At 30.7% G+C, this 14639-nt stretch overlaps 1 protein-coding gene across 1 annotated transcript; it reads right to left on the bottom strand.

Moving 5' to 3' along the window:
• Positions 1–7727: 7727 nt before the first annotated feature.
• Positions 7728–12919, bottom strand: LOC116007368 (T-complex protein 1 subunit zeta 1). The gene is made up of 15 exons (XM_031248031.1): positions 12557–12919; positions 12381–12444; positions 11584–11719; positions 11350–11501; positions 11214–11261; positions 10807–10899; positions 10320–10426; positions 10115–10229; positions 9940–10026; positions 9528–9732; positions 9308–9402; positions 8678–8746; positions 8453–8560; positions 8224–8342; positions 7728–8108 (listed from the first exon to the last, which is right to left on the bottom strand). Exons 1-15 carry the CDS (start codon positions 12688–12690, stop codon positions 8033–8035), a joined length of 1608 nt encoding a protein of 535 aa, XP_031103891.1. The 5' UTR covers positions 12691–12919; the 3' UTR covers positions 7728–8032.
• Positions 12920–14639: the final 1720 nt, after the last annotated feature.

Raw genomic sequence — 14639 nt, 5'->3', positions numbered from 1 at the left:
CAACTCCATTATGAGCATCAAATTTTGCTCTCAAGAAATTTTTGCCAGAAAACTTTCTACAAATATCTTATGCACATTTCTAGCACCTAGGCTGCACAGAAACGGAATAACATAAAACATAAGATATTAAATGCGTTTATTTGTAAATATTTTTTCTTTATTTTATAAGATAATACAAAAATAATAATTTTCATAAATAAATAAATGTCAAATGAGTGTTTGAATTTTTTTTGGAAAAAATACAATTCAAAAAATTGGAAATAAATTTAACTTCAAAAATAAATGTAACTGAACTTTAGTTGACTAGTTTTTACTTGTAGACTTGAAATTGATGATGTGTTTGCCGGTTGTTGTTATTATTATTAACTTTGCTACTATAGTACATTAGTACCCTTCGCCTTAGTCTTTTGTCCATATATAGACGAAGTTAGGCGTAAAAATGGTGGTGAGAGGTGGTCACAAGTTATATATATATATATATATATATATATATATATATATATATATATATATATATAATTTAATGATATTTTTATACATTTTGTAAATGAAAATAAAATAACTAATTTACCAAACACCTTTTTATACCAAACTAATATTAAGTAGTAGTAGTAGTACTACTACTACGGTCAAATAATTCCTTAATTTTATATTAAAAAAAGTCTACTACTACTACTATTACTACTATTATTACTAGTATTTTCGCCCGTGCGTTACACGGAATGGATTTGTTATAATATTTTAAGATTATTTGGATCGATATACAATTATATAAATTATAACATCGAATATTGTATAGCGCAATTGATGAAATTGGTTGGATCAATTATGTTGTCTGGTGTTTTCCTTGCTTGAATTAGAGCAAATAATTGTTCAATTACCGGTGCGATGCACAAATAAATTTTTTATTATATATTTAGATAATAAAAATAAAGAAAATTATTTAAAAAATTCTAATATTGAACGTGTACATTTATTTGATTATAAGATTAGTGCAAAAGTATAACTCAATTAATTGAAATATATATGACTTGTTTGTCTACAATTATCTTTAAAAGATCGATATGTAATATAACTTATGTAATTATATTATTACTAAAATAAATATGAGAAAAATGAGAAATAATTTAATTATAATTATTATAAAAATAAATTCAACGACCAATGTTATTATCATAATAATTATTAGGCAACTATTATTAGTCAATTACACTAATATATGTGCAATTATACTTTTATACCTTAAGTATATTAATTTTCACCCTATCGCATTTAGTTTTTCTTCCTCCTTCATATTTGAATGAATTAATTGTAACTATTATAAAAAATCTAACAGTCATGTTTAATTAATTTTTTTTAAGTTTTTAAATAATTTTCAGCCAATTAGTAATATCCATTCCCTTTTTCAATTTGCCAAATTTTCCTTTTCCATTATGATTTTTTTATATTTTCAATCAATTAGTAAAATCAGTTTTCTTTTTCATTTTCTCTTTAATATTGTCTGGGCGGAATTTCACAAAGGATGACTGACTCGGGAGAAAGCCACATACAATTGACCCTGACTAAAGACTGATTTTTTTAGCAATAACCCAACGTGAGTTAGTGTTTGGTCTTAGCTTTTGTTTATAGTCATGACATATGCAAATATCAATGAGAATTGTTTATGCTGGAACTTGAAGGACAATCAGTGATTCTGCCAAATTAACATTATAGTAAGGCAAGACAGAATCCACGTGCTCCTCCCATAGAGTAACAATGAGCCGACTACCCCTGAGTAGTGAAAGCAACAATGAGCATGATGATGCCTAAATTTATACTTAAACAAATCAAAAAGACATCCAAACAAACACATACCGAGAGTTTTCAATGACAAAATCAATCCAAACAAACACATACCGAGAGTTTTCAATGACAAAATCAATCAACCTTTGAGGATTTGAATTAACTTGGATGACAAAATCAATCAACCTTTGAGGATTTGAATTAACTTGGACAACTTTTTGCTCATTAATTTGAGGATTTGAATTAACTTGGACAACTTTTTGCTCATTAATAAAACAACACGGCCAATCAAATCTGCAAAAAACTAAACAAAAGATTTGCAATAAATGACCTTTTGTATCCTATATTGCGAAACTAAAATTTATATATTTTGTAGCAACTAAATATTTAAAGTATTAATAAGGATGCATGTATATTTAATATTATTTTGGTCTGATAAAATGTTTCTTGACAAAAGATTTAAAATTGGCATTCATGAATGTATACTATTAGAAATTTAGTATAACAAAAAGAAATAAAAACACCAAAAAAAAAAAGAAATAAAAACACATCTAGTATAGAATAAGATTTAAAGAAGAATTTGCCAATTAGCAATTTAGCATATTGCTATCCACTCCTCCGGGAGCCTTCAATGTTTCTTGAACTTAACCACAAACTCTTTAGGGATTTGTAAATGGATACAAGTTCTCTGAAGAAAGAAAAAAAAAATTGTAATGCTCTCCAGGTGCAAATATTAAATATGGCTACAATGTTCACTACAAAATGCCAACCACCGCAAAATTTACACAACCTTTTTTCCTCTAATTCATAGAACAAAATTCGGCCACGATATAGTCACAATCTGCTCTCCCTAATTTATATACACTTTTAAACTTAATAGCATTTACCTGGGAGTCATGGAGTAAGCACTCCAGTGTGTGTTGGTTGATTGTGGAATGTGGATATTCCCTTGACAAATAACAACGCATTAGCCGGAGTCTAATACAACTCCTTCTCGTCTTGGGAGATAGGTCGGAAGCAGAGACAAAAACAGACCCAATTAGTGAAAGAACAATATTGTTGAAAGATTTGCGTGACAATATCGTTTTACTATTTCGATTTGTGTGAGTAGGTTATAAAATTTCTAATTAATGAATGTATTTATAATACGAATTGACGGAGGAATTGTAGTATAAGAATTGTAGAGGAATTGTAGTATACGAATTGTATTGGAATTGTAGTATAGGAATTGTAGAATAGTAGACTTCATTTTGTAGTATTGGATTTCGTGTTTTAATAGCAGATTTATTTGATACGAATTGTATTGGAATTGTAGTATAGGAATTGTAGAATAGTAGACTTCATTTTGTAGTATTGGATTTCGTGTTTTAATAGCAGATTTATTTGATACAAATTGTATTGGAATTGTAGTATAGGAATTGTATTGTTTTAATATTATTCTATTGTTTATACGAATTGTATTGGAATTGTAGTATAGGAATTGTATTGTTTTAATATTATTCTGTACGTAGTATTGGATTTCGTGTTTTAATAGCAGATTTATTTGATACGAATTGTATTGGAATTGTAGTATATGAATTGTATTGTTTTAATATTATTCTATTTTGTATTGTTTTAATATTATTCTATTGTTTATACGAATTGTATTGGAATTGTAGTATAGGAATTGTATTGTTTTAATATTATTCTATTATTTTAATTGTTTTAATGTACAATATTTTGGGCGGGGAGGAAGATTTCGTTTTGGAGGATTTTGTTTTTATATATATAAAAATTACGCAAACCATAATATTAGGAATTCTATTTGAATTTACAATTGTATTAGGGATAGGAATTGTATTACCATATTATACAATATTACTCACACTAAAATATTATAGGTCTGTTTTGGGCGGGAAGTTAAAACTGAGGATATTGTTTTTATTAATAGTATAGATTGCATTGCAGAGAAATATATATATTGAATTATTACCATTAGTAATTCTAGTCTAGAATTGTATTACGAATAGGAACGTAGGGAAGAATATATTTTATTAGGAATTTTATTTGAATTTACAATTGTATTAGGGATAGGAATTGTATTACCATATTTTACAATATTACGCAAACCATAATATTATAGGTCTGTTTTGGGCGGGAAGTTAAAACTGAGGATATTGTTTTTATTAATAGTATAGATTACTAGTATTTTCGCCCGTGCGTTACACGAAATGGATTTGCTATAATATTTTAAGAATATTTAGATCGATATACAATTATATAAAGTATAACATCAAATATTATATAGCGCAATTGATGAAATTTGTTGGACCGATTATGTTGTCTGATGTTTTCCTTACTTGAATTAAAGCAAATAATTGTCCAATTACCCGTGCGATGCACAGATAAATTTTTTATTATATATTTAGATAATAAAAATAAAGATAAAATTATAAAAAAAATTATATTGAACATGTACATTTAATTGATTATGAGATTAGTGCAAAAGTATTACTCAATTAATTGATAATATATGACTTTTTTGTCTACAATTATCTTAAAAAGATCAATATGTAATATGACTTATATAATTATATTATTACTAAAATAAATATAGGAAAAATTAGAAATAATTTAATTATAATTATAATTATTATAAAAATAAATTCAACGACCAATGTTTTGTTTAATTATCATAATAATTATTAGACAATTATTAATAGTCAATTACACTAATATATGTGAAATTATACTTTTATAACTTAAGTATATTCATGTTCACTGTATCGCATTTAGTTTTTTCTTCCTCCTCGATAGTTGAATGAATTAATTGTAATTATTATAAATAATCTAACAACACATGTTTAATTAATTTTTTTAAGTTTAAATAATTTAAAGTTTTCAAAAGGAAAGTGTAATTAACTTTCTTAAAAGTTTTTTAAAAATAATTTTTTAGTCAATTAGTAATGTCCTTTTCCTTTCCAATTTGTCTAATTTCCATTTCTTTATTCGTTAAAATATTTTTATATTTTCAATCAATTAGTAAAATCAGTTTTCTTTTCCATTTTATCTTTACTATTGTTTGGGCGGAAATTTCACAAAGGATTATTTTATATTTATTAATAGTAGTATAGATATAGAAGTATAGATAAGTATTTGAATTATTATTATTGATGTAAATAATAATTAATAAATTATTTTTTCTTATAAAATTAGGCCGAATTTGTTTTCATTATTCTCACAAATAATGGTTTAGTTATCGTCATAATTTGGTAAATAAAATTTTGTTACCAATTAAACTTTATTAATTTTTTTACCAATTAATTAATAATATTAGTTTGTGCAGTATAGAACACGTCCAGTATAGAACAAAATTTTAAGAAGAATTTACCAATTAGCTGATTGCTATCCACTCCTCTAGGAGCCTTTAACGATCCAAAATCTTTAAATTTGACTCCTCTAGGAGCCTTTAACGATCCAAAATCTTTAAATTTGAACATGTGAGGAGCCTTTAACGATCCAAAATCTTTAAATTTGAACATGTGTTGAGCCTTTAACGATCCAAAATCTTTAAATTTGAACATGTGTTTAGCCTTTAACGATCCAAAATCTTTAAATTTGAACATGTGTTTATAAATGGATGCAAGTTCCCTAAGGAAGATCATGAAATTTAAAAAACCAAGCAAAAAGCTGAAAAAACTCAAAAAAAAAAATGGCAGCATACTAACAACATAAAAAATGCATAACAATAAATACAAAATAAAGCAATATGATCAAACATGACCATGATTTTATTCCTATTAAATAAAACAATACAAAATTGAGCAATATTAAATAAAACAATATCTTGACCGCAACAACAGAATTTGCAGATTTGAAGGTGGAGAGATCTGGAATAATTGCACTGCGTTTTGTGTTTCTCTTTTAAAGTTCAGAATATAGGATTAGGGATTTATACAAGGTTGCATTGTATCTTATTACAATAGAATTGTAGTATGATAGGAATTGTAATGTAGAATTGTACAACGAATAGGAAAATAGGAAATAATCGCATCTTAAATATTGTATGACTGTTTTGGGCGGGAAGCTTAAAGTGAGGATTTAGTTTTTATATATAGTAGTCTTATTACGATAGAATTGTAGTATGATAGGAATTGTAATGTAGAATTGTACAACGAATAGGAAAATAGGAAATAATCGCATCCTAAATATTGTAGGACTGTTTTGGGCGGGAAGCTTAAAGTGAGGATTTAGTTTTTATATATAGTAGTCTTATTACGATAGAATTGTAGTATGATAGGAATTGTAATGTACGTAGAATTGTACAACGAATAGGAAAATAGGAAATAATCCCATCCTAAATATAGTAAGACTCTTTTGGGCGGGAAGCTTAAAGTGAGAATTTTGTTTTTATATATAGTATAGATTGTAGTATAGGAATTGTAGAGGAATTGTAGTAGACGAATTGTATTAGTGTAGTATAGGAATTGTAAAATAGTAGACTTCATTTTGTAGTATTGGATTTCGTGTTTTAATATCATATTTATTTTATACGAATTGTATTGGAATTGTAGTATAGGAATTGTATTGTTTTAATATTATTCTATTGTTTATACGAATTGTATTGGAATTGTAGTATAGGAATTGTATTGTTTTAATATTATTCTATTGTTTATACGAATTGTATTGGAATTGTAGTATAGGAATTGTATTGTTCTAATATTATTCTATTGTTTTAATATTATTCTATTATTTTAATTGTTTTAATGTACAATATTTTGGGCGGGAAGGAAGATTTCATTTTGGAGGATGAGCGGAAAGCTTAAAGTGAGGATTTTGTTTTATATATAGTATAGATTATTATAACAATGTACTAATCCTAATGCATAACAATGTTTTGATGTTATAGGATTTCGTGTTTTAATATTATTGTATTTTTAATATTATTTGATTGTTTTAATTATTTTAATGTACAATATTTTGGGCGGGAAATAGGATTTCGTTTTGGAGTATTTTGTTTTTATATACATTATTATAACAATGTACTAATCCTAATGCATAACAATGTTTTGATGTTATAGGATTTCGTGTTTTAATATTACTGTACTTTTAATATTATTTTATTGTTTTAATTGTTTTAATGTACAATATTTTGGGTGGGAAATAGGATTTCGTTTTGGAGGATTTTGTTTTTATATATATATAGATTATGGTCAAATAATTCCTTAAATTTTATATTTTAAAAAAAAGTAGTGCGTTGACGGTTGTTTGTTTCAATTGTCAGAACTCTAATTACCAATATTACGAGTAAATGCACAAAAATAACAAATTATGTATTTAATTGTAATTTTTAAATTATTATTATAAACTTTGCTATTTTGCATAGTAGTCATCGCCTTAATCTTTTTTTCCAAATTTAGCTAAAGTTAGGTGTGAAAAGGGCGGTGAAAGATGCCATAGTAAGCGGTATGTTATTCTTGAATATTAAAAAAGTACTATCACATATAAATGTAAGAGAAAAATAGAATTAACTCTATTCTTGAATATTAAAAAGATGGAATATTTTCTTTCAAAAAAAAAAAAAGATGGAATATTCTATTTTCAGTTAGGTGTGAAAAGGGTGGTAAAAGATGTCCTACCTTTAACAAAGAACTAACATAAAATGTAACAACTAACATAAAATGTAACAGTGGAAGACTTTAGGCAACATTTTCATAATTAAGGAATTAAATCAAGCAAAAAGTTAATTAGAGGGCATTTACAAAGAAATCGCAATAGTCAAGTGACCAGCTAATATAATCTTAATTCAAATCAGCCATCGTTACCCATGATTACAAAAACAAAATGAGATCATGCAAGCCCTCAAGAATTCGTTAAAAAGAGAGCCTATTTTGTGTCTGGTTTATAAGGCAGACTTCTATAATTCTATTGACACCTACAGTAGCATCTTTCTATAAGAGGATAACTTGATTCAAGGTGTGATGTTTATGACATAAATAAGACACCAACTAATTTTTAGGATACAACTTCAATCCATAGAGAGCAAAGTAACAAATCTCAATGGTACGAACACACTTAAAAGGGGTCCCTATTACAATAATAAAATTCACAACCAAATTAATAACTACCAGAACTGTTTTGGGTCCTTAAATTTCACAAGATCCATAGCTAGCCTTCAAAAATGCGAGCCAAAAAAAAAAAAAAACAAAACAAAACAAAAACAAAAACAAAATGCCACTAGCCCATGTGAATAATGGTAAGGAAGAAGAGCTTAAGTTGGTTTTCTCATGTTACGCCCTGCCCGAATTGCTTCATCCACAAGTAGTAGTTGGCATGCTATTGCAGGGCTGCAGAGTGAAATTATCAAAGAGGGCAGTTAATTTTCCACAAGTAGTAGTTTTTTAGCGGAAATTGCACTGAGCACATATATAGGGGAGAGAGGGCAGTTAATTTTCCACTTACCCAGAGTTAATAATCTGATGCTTGACAGAATAATTATCAAAGATCCCCTCCATTTGTGGATCTATAGGCTCTCCTGTGTGCAGAGATAGTCCCACAACATTTCCCTTGTCATGCTCACCCTGCAAGAGAATCACTATTATGACCAACAAAATAAGCTAATTATAGGTAATTTAATGATAGCAATGAAATCTATCCTGCTTGTTTCCCATTGAAAAAATCAATCAGTTACCGTCAGGGCAATGATCACATCTTGAGTATCAAGGCCAGAGTTCTCAGCAAGTGTCTTGGGTAACACAAGGAGGGCATTGGCAAAAGCTTCAACGCCAAGTTGTGCACGCTGTTCAAAGTTTGGTCATAGGGATAAAAGAAGACGAATCAGGCAATTAATTGACATCTGACAATTGCAAATGTTCCAATTAAAACTCATAAACAGACACAATAAACACACACATACCCCTTGAACAGTTTTCTTCACTTCGTTGATCAAGTACTGTCTGGCAGCCACTTCAAATGCACCAGCACCCTGAGCAAGGAAACACCAAAAAGTCCCAATCAGAAGCTCAACTTTAAGGACACACTATTTATGCCAATGACCCTTGGCTTAGTTGGCTAAGATGAAGCCAAGAGTTAAACTTTGCAAACCACATTAAAATATTAAAAAAAATTGATGCAATCTAGAATACAGAATGAATAGGTATTTTCATCATGTAAAATACAGATCTCAATTTATTTTGAATTAAAGGATAGTAGTTCACATAGCAAATTCAAATATTCTTTCCAACTCAATAGGTCACTTCCCAAAAAAGTGAGAATTAGAAAACAGTATATAGTGGCAACTCTCAAACACACACAAGGGAGAAACATCAATTATCCAATACATAGGGCCCAAAAGGACAAGAAAAACCATGCAGAAAACAGAATTTAGTCTAAGGTTTCATAACACACACTATGCCAATATCACAATAGTGCTTTTACAAGATAATCTTGCAACTGAAGTCTAAGAACTGCTTATTGTTTTCACAATTAATATTAAAGGCTAATAACAAAATCAATATAAAATTATGCTGGCAATGTTCTAACATACCAATACAACAGCTTCATCTTCAATCGTATTTTTGAGTGCTCTTAGTCCATCGCGTACAGCATCCTTGATTTGAGCAATGGTATGATCATTGGGTCCTAAATTTAAAATGATAATGATTAGGTAATCAGTGAAGCCCTTAAGTTTCAGGTGCACTATTATGAAAATGGTTTAATGGCTGAAGCAACTCCAAAACTGAAAAGAACTAGCAAGTTAAGAGTACCTTTAATAAGTATAGTGCAAGAGTTAGGATTTTTCACATTTTCAATAAAAGTGTACTTCTCCTCTCCAAGGACATGCTCATAGACCAATCCAGCCCAGCCAAGGCAGTCTGGAGTCAGGTAATCAACAGAATCAATTGACTCTCCACCACAAGCTAGAACCAACCTTTGCATATTTCTCCTCTTTGCCCGTCGAAGGGCAATTATCTAAAAGACCAAAATAATATAAACAAAATTACTGTAATTGTCTAACAAAAGATCAGAATAAAAAAAGTTCAGCTAGCCACTATGACATTCAGGTAAAGCAATATACACTACGCATAGATTTAATAACTCCAACATCCATAGGATATATTTACACGTTACACAACAGCCAAAGGCAACAATTATTAGTTATTAGTAAAGAAAACTTACTCCTTCACGAGCTAGAAGGTCCAGCGATGGAGGATCAATCCCTTTTTGATTGATGACAACAAAGTTGCTATCATTACCTGAGCAGACCTGCAGGCAACCATAAATGCAAGACATGAGTATTAAATTGGTATAGAACTAAAATTGTGTGATCAAGTAATGATACCCATATTAGTACCTTTCTCTTTAGGTCAATTATCTTTTGTACTCTTTCATCAACAGATCGTCTTTCTGCAGCGACCATTGCTTCTCTCTGTTCCGCACTTGAGTAGAAAAACCCTGCATTTATTTCACTTTAAAAAAAGAAAAGAAAAGGCATGAACACAAACTTCAGAACATTGGTAATATTCAAATTCAAACAAAACTATAGAATTAGTGATTACCTCTTCTCATATTCCAAGGAAACATTACATGTCAAAATGTAACAATTCTCCGCTCGCCTCTTCATGTCTGGGTGTCTAGAACCATGATCAAGTACAAGGCCCTCCACCTATTAACATCAAAACTATAATGAGGAACAGCAACTTGGTAAATTTGTAGTTTTTTCAGTCTCATATTATGTAACGGCAAAGGAAGAAATAATCATTGTCTCCAAAGTAATGTGCATGGAAACTATTTGATTCTTGAATTGATAATAAAAAATAAAATAAAATAAAATAACAAGGATAAAATCGCACGACAGAAGATATTATCAAGAAGCAGCAGTCCCTACATCGAGGCAGTGTTACTTCTTGATAGTATCTCAAAATGTAAGATAAAAATAATGAGCTCAACACATTACAGAAATGCAAGAAAAAATAATGAGCTCAAAGAAAAATCGATATATAAAAATAAATTTCATCTACGGTGTATCTGTGGCATTTTGCATACCAGGCGAGTGTCCACATCAAACTTGTGGCGCATATGCATGATTTCAACCATGAAAAGATCAATAGATTCTTCAGGCTTGCGAATGCAGAGAACCTGTTGTACGAAATATATAACATAAAAGGGTGAGATCAATAAAATAATACTAAATTACTGACTCACGTCAATTGAAAAAAAGCCACAGAATAATGTAAATGTTTGCCACAGGGGCTAAGGACAATCAGTTGGCAAAGCTAAATAAATAAATAAATCTATGCACCTAGGAAACAAAGAAATTATCTTGTGTTTATTGTTATTGTTATAAAAATCAACATTGATTTGTTCCTTCCATAACAAAAAAACAATAACAGCTACCAAAAAACCATAAACTAATTAATATCAAAATATCTAGGAAATATATGAACACTCACAGCATTGGTGACAATGTCTGTAAGTTGATCTGCCAGTGCTTCATACAGCTGCATCAAACAGAAAAGTTAAGAGAAAATACCAGGATAAGAAGTAGCAGTGAAAGACTCTGAATAGCGAGATCATAATTGAGGAGACCTTGGTTCTCAGAGTTGTTCTTGCTACCATTCTCAATATCTCTTTATCTGGCTCATCACCCATCACTACAGGTGTCTTAAATCTCTCAAGAAATTGCAGTGTTGCTCTTTTTGCAATTTCAAAACCATCATTTAGTACATGAGGATGCATCCCTGCAGGAAAAGGGAAAGGAAGTCATGCCAGACTATTCAAACACATTTGAATTTCACAACATGCTTTGGAAACTTAACAAACCTTCATCTATGTAACGCTCAGATTGTTTCATAAGTTCACCGATAAAAAGCACAGTTGATGTAGTACCATCCCCTCTAGCATCATCTTGTGCAACTGCAGTTCGTGCAATCATTATAGCAGTTGGGTTTTGAATTTGCTGCAATTATCAAGCATAATATAATCAGTCACAAGAAAGGAACATATTCTTCACTACTAATTTTAGAAAAAGTTAATTTTATCTTACTGTTCTTATTACATATGCCTCATCACAACAAATTATAGAAGTAAATGAAACTATTCTAGTTCTAGGTATTAAAATAGCCATATCCTGTCATGCTCACCTGATGCATCTAGCTTATATTTTCTGCAAAACTACAAGCTACTCAAATATCTTTACTATGGTATTACCTGTAACTTATAATTTTCAAATAAAGGTGAACAAAGAAGGGGATCCAACATTAACAATAAACTAAAATTAGAAAGTTAAGGTTATAATAGGGTTCTAAATTCCAAAACCAAAGCCTTTCCTGCAGAGAACCATGAACTGAGTTTACTTCAATTCTCCAGTTTTTACATTCTCCATTTTCCAATGTAGTCTATGTTTTCCTTTCTCCAATTTTCTATTTCTCCTACAGCAAGTATAAACTAGCAAATACATCATGAACTGACCTGATGTCTTAACTACAGAAATGCTCAGTGCACTTATGGAAAAACATTCACAAAGCTTGAATCATGAGGCACAGAGGCAGCAATGCATAAATTTATACAGGAAAAAAAAGGCAGTAATTAGGAAGGAAACAATGAGGAACAAAACTCACCATTTCTTTCAACAAAGTGTTGCCATCCTTGGTGAGCTTAATATCACCGGCTCCTCCAACAAGCCTAGAAAATAAGATCAACGAATTCAGGCGTCAGAATCGAATCGAATCGAAATGAAATTGATACACACACACACATCACGATACTTGAAGAGGAACAGGTTAAACTAACTAACATCTTAAGTGTGCCCTTAGGTCCAAGGTTAGTCTTGAGAACGTCTTGCAAACCCTTGGCAGCATTGATGTTCATGTGAAGCGCCGCCGACTTGTTGAGCACCTCAGCGTTCGGATTCAGCACCCTCAGAGACATCTTGGCTTATGCAAGCAGCGTGATCCTAGCTAGGGTTATATCGACGACCCAAGATTTACAGCAAAGAGTCCAGGGCAGGCAGGCTCTAAAGGTAAAGACGGAGTGGAAGAGAGTGGCCGGGGAAGCAAGCGGGAGAAAGGAGAGGGCTTTTGGGCTGAGAGTGAAAGGAAACTAGGTTTAGGAGTTGGGACTTTCTGGAAGAGTAGACGACACTTGGGTACTGAGATTTTAAAACTTTTTTCTGATTTTTTTTGTATGTGTCCGCAATTTATTTCATGGACTAGGGTCATTATGGACCTGAATTGAAAATATGAGATACAAAATTTATACCGAATTCTATAATACAAAATATTACAACACAAGACGTAGTATAATGGACCTTAGATTGAAACGATAAGGTACAGAATTCACACTCGTAAAACACATAATTTCATAACATATACACATGTTATATATTTATTTACTTATTTTTCAAATTTGATTTAGGTACATAATTTGTGTTCATGGGCACAAAATTTCACAACACAAGACACATAAATTCATAACGTAAGACACAATTACTAATTCATTTTAAGTACATAATTTTTACTCTAAAGATATAAAATCTCATAATGCAAAACACACAAAAATCGTAACAAAAAACATATACACATGAACCAGGGTCCACAATGTAGTGTGAACCTTAGTTCATGATATAAGGATTGTCTCTTTCATCTCTGCCATGGGATTAGTGCCATGAGGTAGTGATTCTATGTCAATTGTTTCTTCTTGGGTTTGAGGCTGCTTCCCGGAATCTCAACTCAATTTGCCATTTATTCCACTTTCAACCTTCTCGTTTGGTCGTTGACCCTCATTTCTTGACTTTGAAGAAGCATAGTCACCCCTTTGAGAGCTTTGGTGATGCTAACTAGTTGTTCCTCCGCTGAAGTCGCTTTTGTTGACATGGCGGACATGACTATGTAGACATGATTTCATTTTGGTGTTGTTTTCCACAGAGGTGATGACTGAGATGAGCTTCCATTGTTAGATGTTATATTTGAGTGAGTAGGGGAAGGACTCTTACTGCTAGTAGTTCAATTTGAGGGAGTAGGACACATAGGACTCTTATCACCAACAGTTTCTATTGTAGAAGATGAACCCCTATCATATGTAACTTTCCATGATATGGTCGAGCCGCCTTGCTACCTTCAATCCCTCGGACGACATTGCGAACAATGTTTTGGGTATTGTTCAACTACACCCCAGGTTCCTCACTCGACTCTCAGTCATTGGTCCTTGCATCTCGCAATTGTTTCAAGAACTAGCCACAAATGGTGCCCTGGAGCTGGTAGCTTGAGCGTATGTCATCTTGGATACGCAATTTCTTGATGCCATTCAGATTCCTTGTAGGGCTCAGTGTAAGTCAATAGTGAAGAGATGAGAGGGAGTCATCCCACTGGGCGTGCCAACATATATATTTAGGATCATATGAGATCACCTGTTTATGTGAGATTGTGAGATCAAATATTGTGCATCAATGTAATAATTTTAATGGCCTAGATTGATTAAGATTCCAAGTTGAAGTGTGTGCGAACGGTGATTAACTGTGTGCGAACAGAGTGGTGTATCAATCAATCTAGACCATTAAAATTTATTAGATTGATGCACAAGATTTGATCTCACAATATTTTAATGGTCTAGATTGAGTAAGATTCCAAGTTGAAGTGTACATGCGCGAACGTTAATTAAATGCGTGCTAACGGAGTGCGTGCATCAATCAATCTAGACCATTAAAATTTATTAGATTGATGCACACGATTTGATCTCACAATCTCACCTAAATATGTGATCTCATAGAAACCATCCCTTATAAATAAATAAATATATATATATATATATATATATATATATATATATATATATATATATATATATATATATATATATATATATATATATATATATATATA

The sequence above is a fragment of the Ipomoea triloba genome, chromosome 15 (genome assembly GCF_003576645.1).
Source record: "Ipomoea triloba cultivar NCNSP0323 chromosome 15, ASM357664v1".
In the NCBI taxonomy this organism is placed as follows: domain Eukaryota; kingdom Viridiplantae; phylum Streptophyta; class Magnoliopsida; order Solanales; family Convolvulaceae; genus Ipomoea; species Ipomoea triloba.
The sequence above is the reverse complement of the archived record's forward strand: the minus strand, read 5'-3'. Positions and strand labels throughout refer to the sequence as shown.

Coding starts and splice junctions, on each gene's coding strand:
- LOC116007368 (XM_031248031.1), bottom strand. CDS start 12,690: ATGTCTCTGAGGGTGCTGAATCCGAACGCTGAGGTGCTCAACAAGTCG. Junction 8,343..8,452: donor ATGTGATCATTGCCCTGACG/GTAACTGATTGA, acceptor ATTCTCTTGCAG/GGTGAGCATGACAAGGGAAA. Junction 8,109..8,223: donor CATCAGATTATTAACTCTGG/GTAAGTGGAAAA, acceptor TTCACTCTGCAG/CCCTGCAATAGCATGCCAAC.